Genomic DNA, 20,372 nt, shown 5'->3' on the forward strand with positions numbered 1-20,372 from the left:
GACTCAATGATCCTCGAGGTCCTTTCCAACCTAAGTTATACTGTGAGACTGTGATACTGTGTGATACCCACCCAAGCCCTCTTTTCACGAGCTGCTGCCCATCCCCCCCAGAGAAGCTACAAAGAATTTCACACACACACAATTTTATTTCAATAAATAATGTGGTACAGGCTCAGGCTCTTTTTGTCCTTTTCAAATCACATGTACAGAACAGAAGAATGCCTGACCAAGGAACATGAATTTAACTGCTGCCCCTGGGAAGGAATGCATGCCTTCTCTAACACTGAAGACCTTAACTGGAAAGGGATTTCCCAGGGGCAGCCTAGGAATTTACTTCACAGATTAAACAACTTGAAAAGAGATGTGGCCAAAGCAAAGAGAGTGGCCCTGAAAGAAGCACTTGTCTTTAGAGAGCTACAGCATTGCAAGGAAAGCCCCCACACCTCCTCGTGTCACTGCTGGATGAATATGCATGTCTTCACATCCTTCAAGCAACACTTTCTAGCCACAAGTGGAGAGACTAAGCACAGCAGGTATGCAAAGTTATTCCATTGAAGAACAGACAGTAGGTGACAAGGTATGTTACATCTCCAGATTCCAAACCAGCAGATGCTTTTGCATCCCCTTCAGCATGGCAGTGGAACAGATTCCCACCTTCCCTCAGAGAGTCTTAGTCCAAAAACTTCCTGTTGGCATTAGCACCAAAGAGAGCCACTCTGATTTCTGGCATCATCTGTCAAGAAAGAGTACATTGGTTACACACAATGGACAGCCCAATTGCCACTGCAGGCACTGTGTGCTGCCTAGGCTAGGGTGTGGATTTAACAAGCCCATCCATTTGAGTGTTCTGAAGCCTTTACCTGATCACACATCACCACCTGCCCTCTAGACTTAGAGGACTGCAGCATAGGAAAGAGAGGCCAGCGCTAGGTTTTGCCCACTAGGGTGTCATAGTATCTGTCAGGGTTGGAAGGGACCACAAGGATCATCTAGTTCCAACCCCCCTGCCATGGGCAGGGACACCCCACACTAGATCAGGCTGCCCAGAGCAAGGTCTATAACAGGTTTCAGCTAAAGTTTCCAGTGCTAAGGCTATGTAGTGGGTTGAGATTCCCCCCCAGCATGAACTTTGCCAGGCCAGCTCAGCTGGAAGCAAATGGAAGCTGTATTTACAGGCAAAACCACAATCCTCAATGCACTGCAAGGAGTATGTACAAAGTGTCCAGGATTTACCATAGTTACAATTAACACCACAAGAACCCCTTGGTTAGAGACCAGGAGAGCTGTCCCTCCGCCCCCTCACCCCCTGTCCAAAAGGGAGAAAGGAGCAGAGAAAAAGTAGTTGTTAGACTTCACCAAAACAATGCAGCCAAGGTCAGGCAGAAGCAGATTTGTCTCCCTTCAGAGCACGAAGGGAGCAGAGATGAGAAGCCCCCAGAATATTTTGGTACAAGCAGTCCTACAGCAGATCTCTCTCCAATGAAAGTGTTCAGAATTGTCTTTAGGTTTCCTTTTCACACCCAACAGTGCTTTACATTCTTCTACTTTTCTGCTCAAAATCTGTAACACAATTTTAAAGGCCTAGCCTGAAACTACCACAGGCTAGCTTAAGGAGTTCAAGTCAGCCTCAGCATCCAAGCCTCGTGGCTTGGACCACTACACTCTGTGCTGGGTTAGGAACTGGCTGGAGGGCCGAGCCCAGAGAGTGGTGGTGAATGGTGCCACATTCAGCTGGCTGCCAGGCACCAGTGGTGTGCCCCAGGGATCAGTGCTGGGCCCTGTGCTCTTTAACATCTTCATTTATGATCTGGATGAGGGGGTCGAGTCAGTCATCAGCAAGTTTGCAGATGACACCAAGTTAGGAGCAGATGTTGGTCAGTTAGAGGGTGGAAAGGCTCTGCAGAGGGACCTCGACCGACTGGACAGATGGGCAGAGTCCAATGGGATGGCATTCAACAAGTCCAAGTGCCAGGGGCTGCACTTTGGCCACAACAACCCCATGCAGAGCTACAGGCTGGGGTCAGAGTGGCTGAGAGCTCCCAAACAGAGAGGGACCTGGAGGTGCTGATTGACAGCTGCCTGAATATGAGCCAGCAGTGTGCCCAGGTGGCCAAGAGGGCCAATAGCATCCTGGCCTGCATTAGGAATAGTGTGGCCAGCAGGAGCAGGGAAGTCATTGTGCCCTGTACTCAACACTGGTTAGGCCACACCTTGAGTCCTGTGTCCAGTTCTGGGCTCCTCAGTTTAAGAAGGACATCGAAACACTTGAATGTGTCCAGAGAAGGGCAGCAAGGCTGGGGAGAGGCCTTGAGCACAGCCCTGTGAGGAGAGGCTGAGGGAGCTGGGGTTGCTTAGCCTGGAGAAGAGGAGGCTCAGGGGTGACCTCATTGCCCTCTACAACTACCTGAAAGGTGGTTGTAGCCAGGAAGGGGTTGGTCTCTTCTCCCAGGCAACCAGCACCAGAACAAGAGGACACAGTCTCAAGCTGTGCCAGGGGAGGTTTAGACTCGAGGTGAGGAGAAAGTTCTTCACAGAGAGAGTTGTTGGTCATCGGAATGTGCTGCCCAGGGAGGTGGTGGAGTCCCCATCCCTGGAGGTGTTCAAGAGGGGACTGGATGTGGCACTTGGTGCCATGGTCTAGTCATGGAGTCTGTGTTGATAGGTTGGACTCGATGATCCTCGAGGTCTCTTCCAACCCTAGTTATACTGTGATACTGTGATTTCAGTATCTTGACTGCAGTGTCCTCATAACAAGTCTTTTGAGTGAGAATTGTGAGTTCTGTGCTCATGCTTAACACAAAAGGCAGCACCCAGGGAAAAGCCACCTCTGCTGCAGAGAAGCACCAGCAGTAGGTAACATTTGCTTCACTCCAATCAAAACTAACTTTTTGGCCCCACACACTCCTGTGACAGTTACCACACTGGGAACAATAGGAGTTAATCACAAGATGAAAACAAGTTCATGACATCCTGCTCACCTGGGCTGCTGGAGTCACTCACCTGCTGGGCTACGAGGTCCAGCCGACTTTCCAGGGTATTGGAAACCTTGATTTTCCCATCACTGTTATAGATCTCAACACCTCCAGCACTAGAAAGGGGGAGACAGAAGGAAAGAAGTCCATTAAGTGGGTGGTACATCTCCAAGTCAGAATGTGGCAGAGTAGTTCTCCTGTATCAGGGCTAACAAGGCAAGCAAGAGAAGATTTTGGGAGTTTTAAAAACCAAACTTCTTTTTGATCACAGAATGCTCTGGGTTGGAAGGGACCTGTAAAGTCAGCCAGGCCAAACCCCCTCTGCACTCAGCAGGGATGTCCTCCACTAGGTCAGGCTGCCCAAAGCCCTATCCAGCCTCACCTTGAACATCTCCAGGTGCCTCAACCACCTGCCTGGATAACCTGTTCCAGCATTCTGCTGCCCTCATGGTTCAGAACTTTGCTCCTAACATCCAGTCTAAATCTGCTCTTCTCTAGTTTGAAGTCATTGCCTCTTGTCCTATCACTGCAGCCCTTTGTAAGCAGTCTCTTTCCATCCTTCTCATAGCCCCCTTCAGGTACTGGAAGGTGGCAATTACATCTCCCTGGAGCCTTCTCTTCTCCAGGCTGAATACCCCCAGCCCAAGAAACAGGTTGCCCAGGGAGGTGATTGGGGTCCCATCCCTGGAGATACTCGAGGTGAGGCTGGACAGGGCTCTGGGCATCCTGATTTAGCTGAGGATGTCCCTGCTGACTGCAGAGGGGCTTGGACTGGATGACCTTTGGGGGTCCCTTCCAACCCAGACCATTCTAAGATCCTATGCTCTTGCATGTGGAATATTCTGACGTTGTTCTTGTAGGAGCAGTGGCTTGGAAACTTGCATGAGTTTAGTGCTCTGTATAAGAAACTCCCATTTTCCTTACATTTCCTCTGGCAGGAAGCTGTCCTGGTCGATGTGAACATCCACATCCCTTTTTGTGGCACTTTTGTAGATGGGAATGCTCTTCTGCACAGCAGCCTAGGAGAGGAGATAAACCTCCAGTTAGCACTGACAAATGCTCACATACCACTGGAGTTTGGCCACTCAGTCATTTGTAGCCACAAAATGAAAGGATTGAGGCCTTTAATTGGGCAGATGTATTTCATTATGTCTTTCAAATGTACTTCAGGATGAGCCAAACCCTGTTGTTAAGAATAACATTGTAAGGATGTCTCAAGCTTCCCAGGTAATATCCAGTCAAGCAAAGGATCCCCAACTGGAACAGCAGACTTGTTCTCTTGCACAAGTGCAGCAAGCAAAGCTTGTTAGCTTGTTTTCCTGTCACACAGATGGGATCTGAGCAGCAAACACTTGCAGTTAGGTCCCAGCCTTTGAGAGCAGGATACTGTCAAACTGTTCCAGGGCTCTCACCTTAACCATAGGGAGATCCTGTTTCCGGCAGCGAACAACTATCCTGGGCTCCAGCAGCTGGTAGAATCCCTGCACAAGAAGCATGACAGCAGCAGAAAGTCAGCATTTTACTTGTCTTGAAATTATTTAACCCCCAAGAAAGGAAAGGAGCCTGAAACTTCAAACCTGCCAATATAGGCCTCTCTTATTTAGTCCTTTGCTCTCAAGTCCACCTCGTTCTGAAAGGACAGCACCAATGTCTCAGCAAGAGCCTACAACCATGGCTGATGTGTTTCTTTGCCAGCTTCAGGTTTGGAACTCAAGTGCAGCTCAACACATGTACCATAGCACTGAGGTGCCCATACAATTTACATACATAAGGATCCCTGCTGCTTAAGTAGGCTGAGCATGCAGACAAGCTGACACGCTCCTATGCGGCTCTTGAAGAAGACACACAGTTGTTTCTGATGTCTCTTCTAACTACTCCTTCCTTGCAGCTCTGTCTCTCTTTAAGGAGTGAGACAGAGCTCTTTAACCCTTCTCAAAGGAGTTAAGCACTCCCCTCAGGACTGGATAGAACTGAAATGCTAGTCATAACTACAGATTACAGTGCAAAGCATATACAACACAAAAAGCTTTGCAGCCCATCACAGCCATGGTTACCAAAGAACCTCCTTAGGCCAAAGCTTCATACAACCTCCCTCAAACCAGGCCAAAGCCCCGGGCCTCTAATGTGTCCCCCCCCCCCCAATGCCTCTCTACCCCCCTGCCCCCTATCAAACCTGAGTGACACACTTAAAATTCAGCTTGCCAGCTCCAGGCCCCAGTCAGGTCACTCCAGGCTCTACTGCCAGACATAGCAAAGAAGGGAGCCAGGAAGGGTGAGAGGGAGGGAGGAGGAAAAGGGACAGCTTGTGCTGTTCCCTTATAAAAGGGGAGAGGGAGGCATTGTGGGAAAGGAATAACAATTTCCTGTGTCCACCCACTGGGCTGGACTGTTCAGCTCCTTGTACCCTCTGGAGGAATCATCTATTATGGGTAGGACATAAGCCTCAACCCACAACAAGTTCCTACAGTAGTACATGAGAGAGGATAGAATGGGTTTAGTTCCAGCTGGAAGAGACCTACAATGATCACCTAGCCCAGCTGTGACTAGTGATGAGTACAGAACCCTCCCTGCATCAGATTTCATGAGCCAAGACAGACATGGCACCTTGTGAAAATGAGACAGCTCTGCTTGATGTACAGGCAGGACATGGAAACAACACTGCACTGAAATCCCAAGCTGGCAGGAAACACTGCTAGGAAACTCTGCTGTCAAACTGCGGACAGGAAAGCTGGTTTGAGATTCCAGTAAGAGCACCAAGTCACACCAGGGGGTGGCACCACTGGTCACACAGCTGACCTTGGCCAGTACTGGATTTTCAGCTGTTCATTTCTGGGGCTGGAGAATGGTGTTCCAGGCGAGCAAAGCTTTAGTTTCTGCTTTGGATGCCTGTCACAAGCACATGGCACACAACAGTAAATTCAGTGTCAGGACCTCTCAGTTCCAAGCACCAAAATGATTTTAAAAGCAGAAAACTCTTGAATTCTGGATTTGGAGAAACACCTTGTGTCAAACACTGATTATCAGAGAGGCTTGAAGCAGTGTGAATCCTAGACATGCATGTTACAGGGTGTATGTAGGCATCTCATAATGAAACTGGTGCAAGGGCACATTGGGGTTTACAGCTCAAAATAAGCTGCTACCTAATCTGTTCAGAATCTGAGACTGAAAGGTATAGAAGTGATGTTTAAAGCTCAAAGATCACACAGCAATATTTGATCCAGACCCCAATGCAACTGTAACTCCCAGGAGGCTACTTGGGAAGCAAGACACCCAGGAGGATACAGCTGCTACCATCTATTGTTTACACTTGAAATAGTCACCTGTAGAACTAGTCCATCCAGCAATGTCTGGTACCTGGCAGCATCCTTCACCACCTTGGCAAGTCTCTGCTTGGCCTCATTCAGCAGATCCTGCATTCAGAAGAAATCAGATCAGCAGAGCCCATCTGTTTGGCATTTGGTTTCATGCCTACCAACTTTCTGTACTCCTATTATAGCTATCACACCCTGCCAACATGTAAATGTACACTCCAGCTGGTGCTCAGCTGAGCTAGACCTTCATCTCTGTGCATGGCACACTGTCCCCTTCCCAGCAGCTCCCTTCTCCCTGCCCTGATCTGATCCCATTCTAACCTGACAGCAATCCCCTTTTCATGACATGGGGAGACCTCAGCAGTAAGAGGACAGTACTTTGAATTCAGACTTAAACTATGTTGTGAATCATTACCTAATGTAATGCAATAAAGTCATCCAAAGCAAACCTTTCAGCTTTGTGCTCAAGGAAAGAAATCCAATCTATGTTTTTATCACAAAAAGATTCAGGTTAGGTATCTCTCACAGAATCACAGAATGGGTTGGGTTGGAAGGGACCCCAAGGATCAGTTCCAACCCCCCTGCCATGCCCAGGGACACCTCACACTACAGCAGCTTGCTCACAGCCACATCCAGCCTGGCTGCAAACACCTCCAGGCAGGAGGCTTCCACCACCTCCCTGGGCAACCTGTGCCAGGCTCTCACCACCCTCATGGGGAACAACTTCTTCCTGACACCCAATCTGAATCTACCCATTTCTATCTTTGCTCTATTCCCCCCAGTCCTATCACTCCCATCACTCCCTGGCACCCTCAAAAGTCCCTCCCCAGCTTTCTTGTAGCCCCCTTCAGACACTGGAAGGCCACTTCTGAATTGCAAGCAAATGCAAGCCAACATTTGCAAGCCAGAGCTTATTTTTAGTTTGAAGTAGATGGATCTTATCCTCTTTTCTCAGCAAGTCAGTACCAAATGGGACTGAAATGGTAAAAAGTTTGAGTCAACACAAACAGGCCCTAAGAACTGACTCATCACAGTCACTTCAGATAAAGAAGTGGTGTGATTTGGTATAAGCCTTCCTTTACTGGCCTGCCTCACAGTGCTTCAGAAGAAGAATGCATCTTCTTTTAAATTTAACCCAGGCAGTAGTAGGATAGGAGACTATCACAACTGAATGGCATCTCTGCAGTGGAGTAACACAGCACTTCTGCAACTGCTTATCTCCCCTGCTCATGGAAGAGACTGGCAATCTGATAAGGGAAGAAAGAGCTGGCAACACATGACTTTAAATGCTTTAAAATGAGGAAGAGTGTTATGCATTACTCAGAAGCATGAGGGTGAGTCAGCTGATAAAAGAGGAAGAGATTACCCAGCAGAGACTATCACAATAGAGTTAGCTCTTCAGCCACCCACCTTACTGCTCTCTGTGAATACAATCTGAAGGCTGAAACTAGGGCTTAAAGAACCAATACACTGGTGACTGTCTTTCTGCTAGCTCTCCTTTTCCAAGGGGGCATCCACTAGAACATTATCCTTTGGGGTTTTTTTTACTTGACTGCTACAGGTCTTGCAGCTTTTCCAACAGCTCAACAGCACCACCTAGCAGAATGGGAACACTCAAACTGATTCTGAGGGGCTCTGAGGTAACAGGAAACCTGCAAGCTCTGCAATGAGCAAAATGAGGACATACCATGTTGATCTTGCATCCCATGGAGTAAGACTGAGCTAAGGTTAAGTGTAGCCTGCTCTGATAAACAATTACTCACCCTGTACATCAACACACAGCTTGGTCACCTACCAGAACAAAAAGCCAAACATTTTTGTGTACTAGGGGCCACTAAAGGAGATAGAAAAATCCAGTTAGTGGCATTTTAAGCCCTCCTTGCTTAAGCCATGCCAGCTTTATTGAACAAATGCTGCCTCAGTCAAGCAGCACTCAAGGGAGAGATGCTGCTCTTTCAAGAAACAAAATAGTATCATAGTATCAGTCAGGGTTGGAAGGGACCACAAGGATCATCCAGTTCCAACCCCCCTGCCATGGGCAGGGACACCCCACACTACATCAGGCTGGCCACAGCCTCATCCAGCCTGGGCTTAAACACCTCCAGGGACAGGGCCCCAACCACCTCCCTGGACAACCCATTGCAGGGCTTCACCACTCTCATGGGGAAGAACTTCCTCCTCCCCTCCAGCCTTAATCTCCCCACCTCCAGCTTCATTCCATTCCCCCTAGTCCTATCACTACCTGAGATCCTGAGCAGTCCCTCCCCAGCCTTCCTGGAGCCCCCTTCAGATCCTGGAAGGCCACAATGAGGTCACCTGGGAGCCTTCTCTTCTCCAGACTGAACAGCCCCAACTCCTTCAGTCTGTCCTCACAGGAGAGGTGCTCCAGCCCTCTGAGCATCCTCGTGGCCCTTCTCTGGACACCTTCCAGCACCTCCACATCCCTCTTGCAATAGGGGCTCCAGAACTGGAGGCAGTACTTCAGGTGGGGTCTCACCAGAGCTGAGCAGAGGGGGAGAATCACCTCCCTTGCCCTGCTGGCCACACTTCTCCTGATGCAGCCCAGGATCTGATTGGCTTTCTGGGCTGCAAGTGCACACTGAGAGCTCCTGTTGAGCTTCTCCTCCCCCAGCACCCCCAAGTCTCTCTCCTCAGGGCTGCTTTCCAGCCAGTCCCTGCCCAGCCTGGATTTGTGCCTGGGATTGCCTCGACCCAGCTGCAGGATCCTGCCCTTGCTCTTGTTGAAGCTCATGAGGTTGGCTTGTGCCCAGCCTGTCCAGGTCCCTCTGGATGGCCTCCCTTCCCTCCAGCCTGTCTGCTGCACCACACAGCTTGGTGTCGTCAGCAAACTTGCTGAGGGTGCACTCAGTGCCACTGTCCATGGCACCCACAAAGATGTTGAACAAGACAGGTCCCAGGACTGATCCCAAAATATTGTCCACATGATAGATAAACTACTGTCTGCAATACTCCTGGCAGGGAACTGTACTTACCTAAAGGAGAAGGTAACAGAGACTGTGCTAAAGGAGATGAGTGAAGCTGGACTAAATCCTGAGTGTCTTTTCAGAGCAGCTGGGTAAACCATTTTGGTATGCTGAAGCAAGCATCCCTCAATCACAAATCATCCTTTTCTTTAGAGAATGGCCTAGAACATTTTCTAACAGCAGAAACAGAACCTCTGCATCTGCTACAGAGATACTCACTGCAATAAGGTCATCTCTTGCTTTGAGGACCTTCAGTCTTGCTTGATTCATCAGGTTGGACATCTGACTGCAAGGTGTGTGATAAAATTGAATTACTCCATTAGAGTCTGAGACGAACTGCAACATTTAACTACATGCTTCACATTTACAAGTTAACAGAGAAAGGAGCAGACTGAGAAGGGAGCTGATCAATGTCTATCAATAGCTGAGGGCTGGGGGTCAGGAAGGAAGGGACAGGGACAGCCTCTGCTCACTTGTGCCCTGGGATAGGACAAGGGGCAATGGATGGAAACTCCAGCACAGGAGGTTCCACCTCAACATGAGGAGGAACTTCTGCACTGTGAGGGTCCCAGAGCACTGGAGCAGGCTGCCCAGAGAGGTTGTGGAGTCTCCCTCTCTGGAGCCTTTCCAGCCCTGTCTGGATGTGTTCCTGTGTGACCTGTGCTGGATTCTCTGGTCCTGCTCTGGCAGGGGGGTTGGACTGGATGACCTCTGGAGGTCCCTTCCAACCCCTAACATCCAGTGAGCAATACAATATCTAACAGCATAGCCTGCTATCCTGTTTGCATCTGGTCCTGAGGTTTGCATAAATGATTACAATGCAGTACCATATCCTTCAGTAAACACCCACCAAAACTGAGCCTCATCTGCCCCAGTGTTAACAAACCAGGATAGAGTTCCAGGTGTTAAGTACGTAAGGAAAGATGAGATTCACTCTCCACATTTACTAACAGTCATATTCCTGGAGCTCAGCTGGGCCAATTTCTTCCCCCACCTCCCCAGAATAGAACTCATGGCTGGAACTACATATCTTTGCTACAGTTTACCAGGGCAAAAGTTTTGTTTAAGATGAGCAACAAAATGAGAGCTCAGGCCCTGAACTCAGCCTTCTGAACTTCAGAAACTTCCATTTTCTGTTTCTGCTCAGTTTGTTTCTCCTCCTTTTCACACCACTCCATGATTTTCAGCAACCAAATGAGAGCTCAGGCCCTGAACTCAGCCTTCTAAACCTCACAAACTTCCATTCTCTTCTGCTGCTCAGTTTGTTTCTCCTCCTTTTCACACCACTCCATGATTTTCAGCAATCAAATGAGAGCTCAGGCTCTGAACTCAGCCTTCTGAACCTCACAAACTTCCATTCTCTGTGGCTGCTCAGTTTGTCTCTCCTCCTTTTCACGCCACTCCATGAGTTTCAGCAATCAAATGAGAGCTCAGGCCCTGAACTCAGCCTTCTAAACCTCACAAACTTACATTTTCTTCTGCTGCTCAATTTGTTTCTCCTTCTTTTCATAGTACTCCATGATCTTCAGCCTCTGGGTCTGAACAAGGCGACCCTTCTCGATGTTGAATTCTTCTTCTGCCTACAGTAAAAATTAAATAACTGAAGTGGAAACTGATTCCATGGGCTGAAAAACACAGAACCAAAATGAAACAGCCATGCTTTCAGAGCACATCACAGACAAGCTAGGACAACACAATGCACAGCTCCACAGGAACAAAACCTTTTCACCAGTACCCCAGCCCCAGGCAGCTTGGGCTGGGCTCTGCTGAGCTAGAGCCCTGCTAACTAAGGTACAGCTGAGTTTACCAATGGGCTGACACATTTTCATGTGGTATTCACACTGCAGGCACAGAATCACCACATTTACATCTTCTATGCTGTTAATCAAAACTCATTTTGTCTGAGCTTCAGGTCTGACTTGTGTAGAAGTGGTTTCTTGCCTGGCCACAAGAGATTCTAGTTAAAACAAGCTACCCAGCCCCTGGGTGCCCCCAACATCAATCAAAGCAATTCTCACACAAAGACAGTGACACTATAGCTATTACCTTTCTTATAAAGCCTGGCCAGGCAGCATGGGAAAAGACATGATGGATTTTCCTGTTTCTACCTGAGAAGTGTATCTGAACCAGAGTGGTCATTGGAGCCTAGGAGCTGCTTGAACACTGTCTGAAAGCAGAATCCCACAGAAATGAAGTCCCCTGGGAAGAGCACTTGACTGCTTCAGAGAGGGCAGGGAACTCAGCAGATTTCCCAGTGAAGGGCTTTGAGTGGGCTGTGTTCCTCTGTGGCTTCCACCTCAGAGGGGTGGCAGGATTGGTGTGGCATGGTTGGATCTACCCAGGCTGTGCCAGACATTGAACAGGATTTAACACGAGGCTTCCACCCTGTAGTTTGCAGCTTGCTTTGCTGCTTTGCCCTATGTGGAGAGGCTGAGGGAGCTGGGGGTGTTTAGCCTGGAGAAGAGGAGGCTCAGGGGAGACCTTCTTGCTGTATACAACTCCCTGAAGGGAGGTTGTAGGCAGGTGGGGGTTGGTGTCATCTCCCAGGCAACCAGCACCAGAACAAGAGGCCACAGTCTCAAGCTGCACCAGGGGAGGTTTAGGCTGGATGTTAGGAAGAAATGTTAGAAGAGTGGTTGGCCATTGGCATGGGCTGCCCAGGGAGGTGGTGAAGTCACTGTCCCTGGAGCCATAGTTTAGTTGATTAGATGGTGTTGGGTAAGAGGTTGGACTTGATGATCTCAGAGGTCTTTTCCAGCCTGGTTAATTCTGTGAAGCCAATCTCAGCTTCTGACTTCTGTTTGCAGATCATCAGGAAGATCTGCTTTAGTACTGATCAAATATTTGTGCAGTTCCAAAAGTTTAAGGGACTGAACATCACATCTCAGTGATGGCCCCTGGCAGGACAAGGGCCAACGGGTGCAAACTGAAGCACAACAGGCTCCAAGTAAACAGGAGCAAAAACTTGTTGAGAGTTACAGAGCTTTGGAGCAGGCTGCCCAGAGAGGTTGTAGAGTCTCCTGCTCTGAAGACACTCAAAACCCACCTGGATATGTCCCTGTGTGGTCTGTTCTAGGTGATCCTGCTCTGGCAGGGAGTTTGGACTCAAGGATCTTTTGAGGTCCCTTTCAACCCCTAACACTTTGTGATTCTGTGATTAAATATTATTAGCAATACACAAGCTGAGTCCAATATCAGCAAGGTATTTCAGTACTGCTACAATGCAGATTGTTGTGGTTGCAAGGTACCATCACTGCTTCTTTGGTCAACATCTGCATTGTATCACTAGGTTAGTCTTAAAACTAGTCTCTGGTGGCTTAACCTGAGTGCAGAATTCTCCAAGTAACTCAGCTCATGCCTTAAACATAAATACATGGTTTAGTTCCCTAGGATACCTACTCACTCATAGCTAGAAGTAAGTCTGCAGGGCCCAGCCAGGGGCCCAGCTTTAGCCCCAGCCAGGGGCCCAGCTTTAGCCCCAGCCAGGGGCCCAGCTTTAGCCCCAGCCAGGGGCCCAGCTTTAGCCCCAGCCAGGGGCCCAGCTTTAGCCCCAGCCAGGGGCCCAGCTTACAAACCAACTTTAACCAACCAGTTTAACTTTCCTCTTGTATCATTTAGGCACATGCATAAATCCTTGTGCAAGACTACTAAGCTGATCTGGTGTGAGGTGTCACTGCCCAGGGCAGGGGGGTTGGAACTAGATGATCCCTTGGGTCCCTCCCAAACTTGACAATTCTCTGATTCCAATATGAATGCTTTAACTTACAGCTAAATGTTTCTGCCTGACACACTATGCAAACCAAGCCAAAATGAAAGTGAAGCCTCAGCAGCTGATGACAAACCCTAGCAGACTTACTTAGGGAGAGGACTCCTTTAATCCTCAGTGACATCAAGTTGTGTACAGGAGGTGGGAGAATGTGCTCCACTTAATCCACTCCATTTGCTCACTTTACCACCCAGCTCTCCTGGCTGCTTAGAGAACAGGAGTGAGCTTGCACACAAATACATTTGTATTCAAGAACCACTGGGAAAACTTTGGCCAAAAAGCAGCCCAAATCTGATTTAATTTGTCAAAGCCTACCAGATTTGAACTCCATTTGACAGCACAATTTTTTCACTAGGTAATAATGTGAATAAGTTGTAGCTTAAAGGGCTCCAGGACTGCTCTGACTGCAACTATCACAGCAGGAGGTTAGACACAATGACACTTTTTGCACTTCCCCCCCTCCCCCCTTTGGCACTTACTGACATTGAACTTCCATTTTTACCTTTGCATCTATTTCTTCAGCCTTTTCATTGGCTTCCTGCTCAATGAAAGCCATCATATGCTTGATCTGCAACAAGACAGACAAAAATACTTTCTGTTAGCAAGAACTTTGATGGCAGGAAGTATGCATTTATTCCTCATTTGTGCAGTAAGCCACTTCATACCCATTTGCTAATTCATAGACATTTGCACCAAAAGAGGCTGGGCAGTGACTGCCCTGAGATCAGCTCTGAACAAAAGGACTTGGGGTGCCAGTGGATGAGAAGTTTAACAGGAGCCAGCAGTGGGCACTTGCAGCCCAGAAGGCCAATCACATCCTGGGCTGCATCTAGAGAAGTGTGGTCAGCAGGGCCAGGGAAATGATTCTCCCCCTCTGCTCAGCTCTGGTGAGACCCCACCTGGGGCACTATAACCAGTTCTGGAGCCCCTATTATGGAGGTGCTGGAAGGTGTCCAGAGAAGGGCCACAGGGATGAGCAGAGGGCTGGAGCTGCTCTGCTGTGAGGACAGACTGAGAGAGTTGGGGTTGTTCAGTCTGGAGAAGAGAAGGCTCCAAGGAAACCTTCATGGGGCCTTCCAGTATCTGAAGGGGGCTACAAGAAAGCTGGGGAGGGACTTTTGAGGGTGTCAGGGAGGGACAGGACTGGGGGGATGGAGCAAAACTAGAAATGGGTAGATTCAGACTGGATGTCAGGAAGAAGTTGTTCCCCATGAGGGTGGTGAGAGCCTGGCACAGGTTGCCCAGGGAGATGGTGGAAGCCTCCTGCCTGGAGGTGTTTGCAGCCAGGCTGGATGTGGCTGTGAGCAAGCTGCTGTAGTGTGAGGTGTCCCTGCCCATGGCAGGGGGGTTGGAACTGGATAATGCTTGAGGTCACTTCCAACCCTGACAATTCTGTGATTCTGTAATGTTTTTCCACACACAGGTCAAAGACTCAGTCCATCTTAACAAAGATTACACTGAAATTAGGATTTCAAAAGATCTCTCTGGATAATGCTGTTCCAGTAGCTGCCATTAGAAGAACATACATTGGATATGCAACTACATAAAAAAACCCCAACCAAACCAAACCACAGTAGATGTATCCTTTTTCTTCACTAATGAGAACACCTTTTTTCCCCTCTCCATGATTAGCAAAATAACCAAACAGAGCAACCCAAACTCCTCACATGTTAGAGTGGTCTGTTGAGGTTCTGTGCTGTTTACAGAAAACATAAGAGATGATCATAGAAGTCCCTGCTCTACAGCTGGCATCTGCATGAACCTAGACCTTCCACACTAGGTGACCAGGGAAGGAAAGCAAAGGGATCTGTAACATCAGAAGTTCCTTTACACATCTGAGTAGTCTTTCTTGGGGGGGTGGGGAAGGAAGCTATAAATTCTGTAAAGACTTACAAGGTCATTAAAAAAATGCTCCATGTAACTTTATAAAGTACTCAGTTTGGAGGAGCTGAAGTAGGAGAGAGAGAGACAGAAGTGCTAGTTCCTCTAGACCACATGAAGTCTATCACATGCTGCTCAGAGCCTGGTATGCACTAACACATTCTACTTATGGGAACCTCTTTAAAGCCACCTCAGAACACAATGAAGCATCAGTCCAACAGCTTAAATGCCAGCAAAGCAATGACACCAAGTGCTGCCTCTTTATCACGTGCCTTTCTGTGACCAGCCCCAAGATTAAGGTCACATTAGGGGCACACCATAAGGACTGCCCCTGGAGGTGTTCAAGAGGGGACTGGATGTGGCACTTGGTGCCATGGGATCAGGGATCAGTCCTGGGACCTGTCTTGTTCAACATCTTTGTGGGTGCCATGGACATGGCATTGAGTGCACCCTCAGCAAGTTTGCTGATGACACCAAGCTGTGTGGTGCAGCAGACAGGCTGGAGGGAAGGGAGGCCATCCAGAGGGACCTGGACAGGCTGGAGAGGTGGGCACAAGCCAACCTCATGAGGTTCAACAAGAGCAAGGGCAGGGTCCTGCAGCTGGGTCGAGGCAATCCCAGGCACAAATCCAGGCTGGGCAGGGACTGGCTGGAAAGCAGCCCTGAGGAGAGAGACTTGGGGGTGCTGGGGGAGGAGAAGCTCAACAGGAGCTCTCAGTGTGCACTTGCAGCCCACAAAGCCAATCAGATCCTGGGCTGCATCAGGAGAAGTGTGGCCAGCAGGGCAAGGGAGGCAATTCTCCCCCTCTGCCCAGCTCTGGTGAGACCCCACCTGGAGTACTGTGTCCAGTTCTGGAGCCCCTATTACAAGAGGGATGTGGAGGTGCTGGAAGGTGTCCAGAGAAGGGGCAGGAGGATGAGCAGAGGGCTGGAGCACCTCTCCTGTGAGGACAGACTGAAGGAGTTGGGGCTGTTCAGTCTGCAGAAGAGAAGGCTCCCAGGTGACCTCATTGTGGCCTTCTAGTATCTGAAGGGGGCTACAGGAAGGCTGGGGAGGGACTGCTCAGGATCTCAGGGAGTGATAGGACTAGGGGGAATGGAATGAAGCTGGAGGTGGGGAGATTCAGGCTGGAGGTGAGGAGGAAGTTCTTCCCCATGAGAGTGGTGAAGCCCTGGAATGGGTTGTCCAGGGAGGTGGTTGGGGCCCTGTCCCTGGAGGTGTTTAAGCCCAGGCTGGCTGAGGCTCTGGGCAGGCTGATCTAGTGTGGGGTGTCCCTGCCCATGGCAGGGGGATTGGAACTAGATGATCCTTGTGGTCCCTTCCAACCCTGACTGATACTATGATACTATGGTTTAGTAGTCATGAGGTCTTGGGCAACAGGTTGGACTTGAAGATCTTTGAGGCCTTTTCCAACCTTACTGATTCTGTGATTCTATGACTTAGGCCCAACCAAACTAGCAGAGTATTTTCAAGGGGCAGAGAGAATGGATCATATACTTGAGTGGAAAACATACTGATTGTTTTTGCTTGCACTTAGTGGAGGAGACAACCTTGGTCTGGATAAACCTGCACCAAAGATTCCATTTATACAACCCTGTGTTACAATGAAATATTTTAAAGAGGTGAAAAAGGTACCAATATGAGCAGTGAGACCAGACACAACACCCAGATAGATGAAAAACCAGAAGTGACCAGGCAAGTGGATGCTTTTAAGCACATGCAGTGGAAGAAATGAACACTATCTACACCCTCAAAAGCAAATCAACCATTTTCCTTTTCATCCTAGTCTATAACACTTCCAAGGGCAGTGCCAGTTTCCTACCATGCTCATGTGATAACTGGTTAAACCAAGCTTTAAGATCTACCTGCATGCCAGAGAAAAACCCCAAGAGGGACATATAAAATAAGGGACTTATTTTGCTAAGTAGCCTACTGTTGGAGGAGACTAAGAGCTCTTGGACAGAAGTGGTAACCCTGATACTACTGAGTCACTTCCTGCACTTTGGTTTGGTTTCTGAAGATTGGAAAAGCACTTCAAATAGTTCTGAGTGTTCAAGAAGTGTCCTCTGAGTAATGAAGAGGAATAAGAGGGAAGCAAGGCAGTGGGGCTCAACAGCTTTATGTCCTTCAGAACCTCTTGTACTGAAATCTCTTTTTGCTTTTCATGGAAATTAACAGATCCTACTCACACAGGACTGGCACATCTGTGAGCAGGATTAGCTTTTAGTTGCAAAGACAAAGTTATGTATTTTTAAATGAGAGATTGAGCCTAAGTTAAGTTAAGACTGGCAGGGCAGTGTTTCCTGTAGAAAGAAAGAGCAATGAGATTATCCTTTCCATGGGAAGTTTCATGTGTTAAACTGGCCTGAGCTAGAAGGCAGAGCAGATGGAACCATCTCTTAAACACTTTGGACAGAGGAAAGCAATCAAGTCTATCAATGGGAAAAAGTCTTAACTAGAAATGCTTTTCAAAGTGAAAATCATTGATAACACCGTGGCAAATAGTTAAGAGTTCAGAGGAGCAGCTGGATTTGTACACATGCAGAACTGTCATGCCACCAGCAGCATTCTCCTTTCCTGCTAACAGGCTCACAGGAGGATAAAGCAGTTTATAACAGGTGAGGAGTATAAAACAGTGACAGGCAAGTTGCAGATGTGAAATACTATTTGCATTGCATGTTTAGTATATCAACTGATCCTGGAGCCAGGCTCTGCTCAGTGATGCCCTGTGACAGGACAAGGGGCACTGGGTGGAAGTTGAGCCATAGGAAGTTCCATGGAAACATGAGCAAACATTTTTTTCCCCTGTGAGGGTGACAGAGCCCTGGAACAGGCTGCCCAGGGGGCCTGTGGAGTTTCCCTCTCTGGAGATATTCCAAACCCACATGGATGCATTCCTGTGTGGTCTCATACAGGTGATCCTGTTCTGGGAGGGGGGTTGGACTGGATACGCTTTCCAGGTCCCTTCCAGCCCCTAATGTTCTGTGATTCTGAACTAACCTTTGAAGTTCAGGCCCATGGTGGCTGAACAAGAGCACCCCAATGCCAGCTTTATTGTTATTATCTTCATGGAAGAGGCAGGAAAACCAAACAAGCTTTGTAGGTAAATGAATGCAATGACACAATTCCTCTTTTGGGGGAAAAAAAACCAACTCAGCCTGCCGATTTGACTTTTCAATGTGATGCTTCCCTGCCAAGAGATTATGTTTACCGAATGAGAAAGTGAGACACCAGCACTTGAGATGCAAAGGACAAAAGGAACTTGGCTGATCTGATCACCGCCTCCAGGAAACTCCCCAGACCAGCACTGACTGGATCCACGCAGTCTTTAACGTGGCAAGCCATCTTCAAACCAGCTCAAAGCAGCTGTTTTAGGCAAGGGCAGTGTTTATTGTCAATAAGGACAAAGTGTCCTGCCTCAGTCTGCACAGTCAGACCTCAGGGTTGGAAGTTTCCATTGCAAGAGAAAACCCAGATTGCACTATTCTGCTCGGGATACTAAAGTGAAAAGGGCAACCCAGAATACTGACTAGCCTAGCCAAATGATAATTTACAGCTAATTAGATGCAATGCAGCTGTAAGAATAAAAAGGAAGGGACATCCTTAGAGAGCAACATCTAATAAGCCAGTACTTCTCGAGGGCAGTGCATTTACCTGCCTTCAAGTGCAATTCCAGGCTGCAGTAGCACTCAACGATCCCTTTCACTATAATCTGGCATAAGATGTCATCAAAATGGTTCAAGACTTTTTCCCAGTGGGTGTCAAACCAATCCCACCAGGGGAAAATTCACTTTCTTCAGGGACTTCTCCTTCTCACGAAGGTTCCCTGAGAAGGAGGGTCCCCTTCGCTACCCTGGCTGTCACAGAACGCCACCGCTCCAGCGCAGGAGACCCTACCGAACAGCTAAAACGTGAGTCAGCCGCAGGTGGCTGCGGCGGGGCGCAGAGCTGCCGCTATCCTTCCCGTTCCAACTGCCCTTTTACCAGACAAACGGCACACCTGAGCCTCACACCTAGCACGGCTCAGGGCAAGGAGGCTGCCTGCAAGCTGCCACCGCCGCCACAGCGCCTCTCCCCTCACGCCGGGTCCGCTCCCCCAGCTCCCCGCGGCCCCGGCCGGGCCCAGCGCAGTGCGGAGGAGGCAGACCTAGAGGAGGCCTCGGGGCCCCCATGCTGCCCGCTTCAGGGCTGCAGTGGCGCGTTCAGGCAAGAACCCGCGGGTGTACCTGCTTCTGCACGTCGGCATCGCTGAGAGCCATGGCGGCGGTGGTGGGGCCGGAGGGAAGGCGACCGGGGCCGTTGCCGACAGCGAGAGGAATCAAATCCGGTTCGGGTCACAGCCGGACTGCTGCCTCCGCCTCTGCGTCACGACGCCCCGCCCACTGCTGCTCCGGACCAATAGAAACTTGCACTGTGGCTGACGTCACGGGGGCGGGTGGGTGAGTGTTTGAGCGCGGCATCCTTCCCTCTTGTGGTCGGCGGCGGCTCTGGCTTGTAGTCCCCTCCATGGCCGACGAAAGGGGCAGCCCCGGCATGGGAGGGCTGCCTTCGCGTCTCCCATGTTTGCTTCAGAATCAGTGTGGCCAGACGGAGTAGAGAAATGATCGTCTTCCTGTACTCAGCCCTGGTGAGTCTAACACCGGATTCAGTTTTGGGCCGCTCACTACCAGGAGTTTGAGGTGCTGGAGGGTGTTCAAAGGGCAGCGAAGCTGGTGAGGGATCTAGAGAACAAGTGTTATGAGCAACTGAAGGATCTGGGGTTACTGAGCCTCTTCACGGCTACCCAAAAAGGAGGTTGCAGTGAGGTGGGGGTCAGTCCCTTCTCCCAGGTAAGAGGGAACAGCCTTATATTGTGCCACAGGAGGTTTAACTTAGACATTAAGAAAAATTTATCCATCAAAAGTGTTGTAAAACATTGGAACAGGCTGCTCGGGGAAGTGGGTTATGGCACCATCCCTGGAAGCACCTGGATGTGGTGGGATGTGGGTGTGGTGCTTAGGGACATGGTCTCATGCTGGACTCAATGATCATAAAGATCTTTTCCAAACAAACCGATTCTGTGATTCCTTCCAGTGGCAGAGGCGACAGATACCCCGTGCTGGTCTGGGGTAGCAGGGCCACCTGGCTCTCCCAGCCTTCCACTGTGCAGCTGGTGAGCCTCAAGGGTACACATTTGGAGGTTAGGAGGTCAGGGGTGCTGCTGTGTGCAGGGAGTACAGTGAAATGAAATGAAATGAAATAGAATAAACCAGGTTGGAAGAGACCTTCAAGATCATCGTGTCCAACCTATCATCCAACACCACCTAATCAACTAACCCATGCAACCAAGCACTCTGTCAAGTCTCCTGAACACCTCCAGTGATAGTGATTCCACCACCTCCCTGGGCAGCACATTCTAGTGGGCAATCACTCTCTGTGTAAAACTTCCTCCTGACCTCCAGCCTGAACCTCCCCTGG

The 20,372-nt window shown here is 49.2% G+C and overlaps 1 protein-coding gene across 1 annotated transcript; it reads right to left on the reverse strand.

The window, feature by feature from the left end:
• Positions 1–126: 126 nt before the first annotated feature.
• Positions 127–19,281, reverse strand: ATP6V1E1 (ATPase H+ transporting V1 subunit E1). The gene is made up of 9 exons (XM_068141843.1): positions 19,142–19,281; positions 13,536–13,601; positions 10,738–10,847; positions 9,487–9,553; positions 6,293–6,382; positions 4,385–4,453; positions 3,897–3,991; positions 3,001–3,088; positions 127–733 (listed from the first exon to the last, which is right to left on the reverse strand). Exons 1-9 carry the CDS (start codon positions 19,172–19,174, stop codon positions 671–673), a joined length of 681 nt encoding a protein of 226 aa, XP_067997944.1. The 5' UTR covers positions 19,175–19,281; the 3' UTR covers positions 127–670.
• Between the last annotated feature and the right edge of the window lie 1,091 nt (positions 19,282–20,372).

The sequence above is a fragment of the Melanerpes formicivorus genome, unplaced genomic scaffold, assembly GCF_026170545.1.
Source record: "Melanerpes formicivorus ecotype bairdi unplaced genomic scaffold, bMelFor1.0.p_v2 SCAF_8, whole genome shotgun sequence".
Taxonomy (NCBI): Eukaryota; Metazoa; Chordata; class Aves; order Piciformes; family Picidae; genus Melanerpes; species Melanerpes formicivorus.

Excerpts from the sequence above, each read along its gene's own strand:
- ATP6V1E1 (XM_068141843.1), bottom strand. The coding sequence starts at position 19,174 with ATGGCTCTCAGCGATGCCGACGTGCAGAAGCAG. Across the intron at positions 9,554-10,737 it reads ATTGAGCAGCAGAAGAAAAT|TCAGATGTCCAACCTGATGA; the intron begins GTAAGTTTGTGA and ends CACACCTTGCAG. Across the intron at positions 4,454-6,292 it reads TGGATGGACTAGTTCTACAG|GGATTCTACCAGCTGCTGGA; the intron begins GTGACTATTTCA and ends CTTCTTGTGCAG.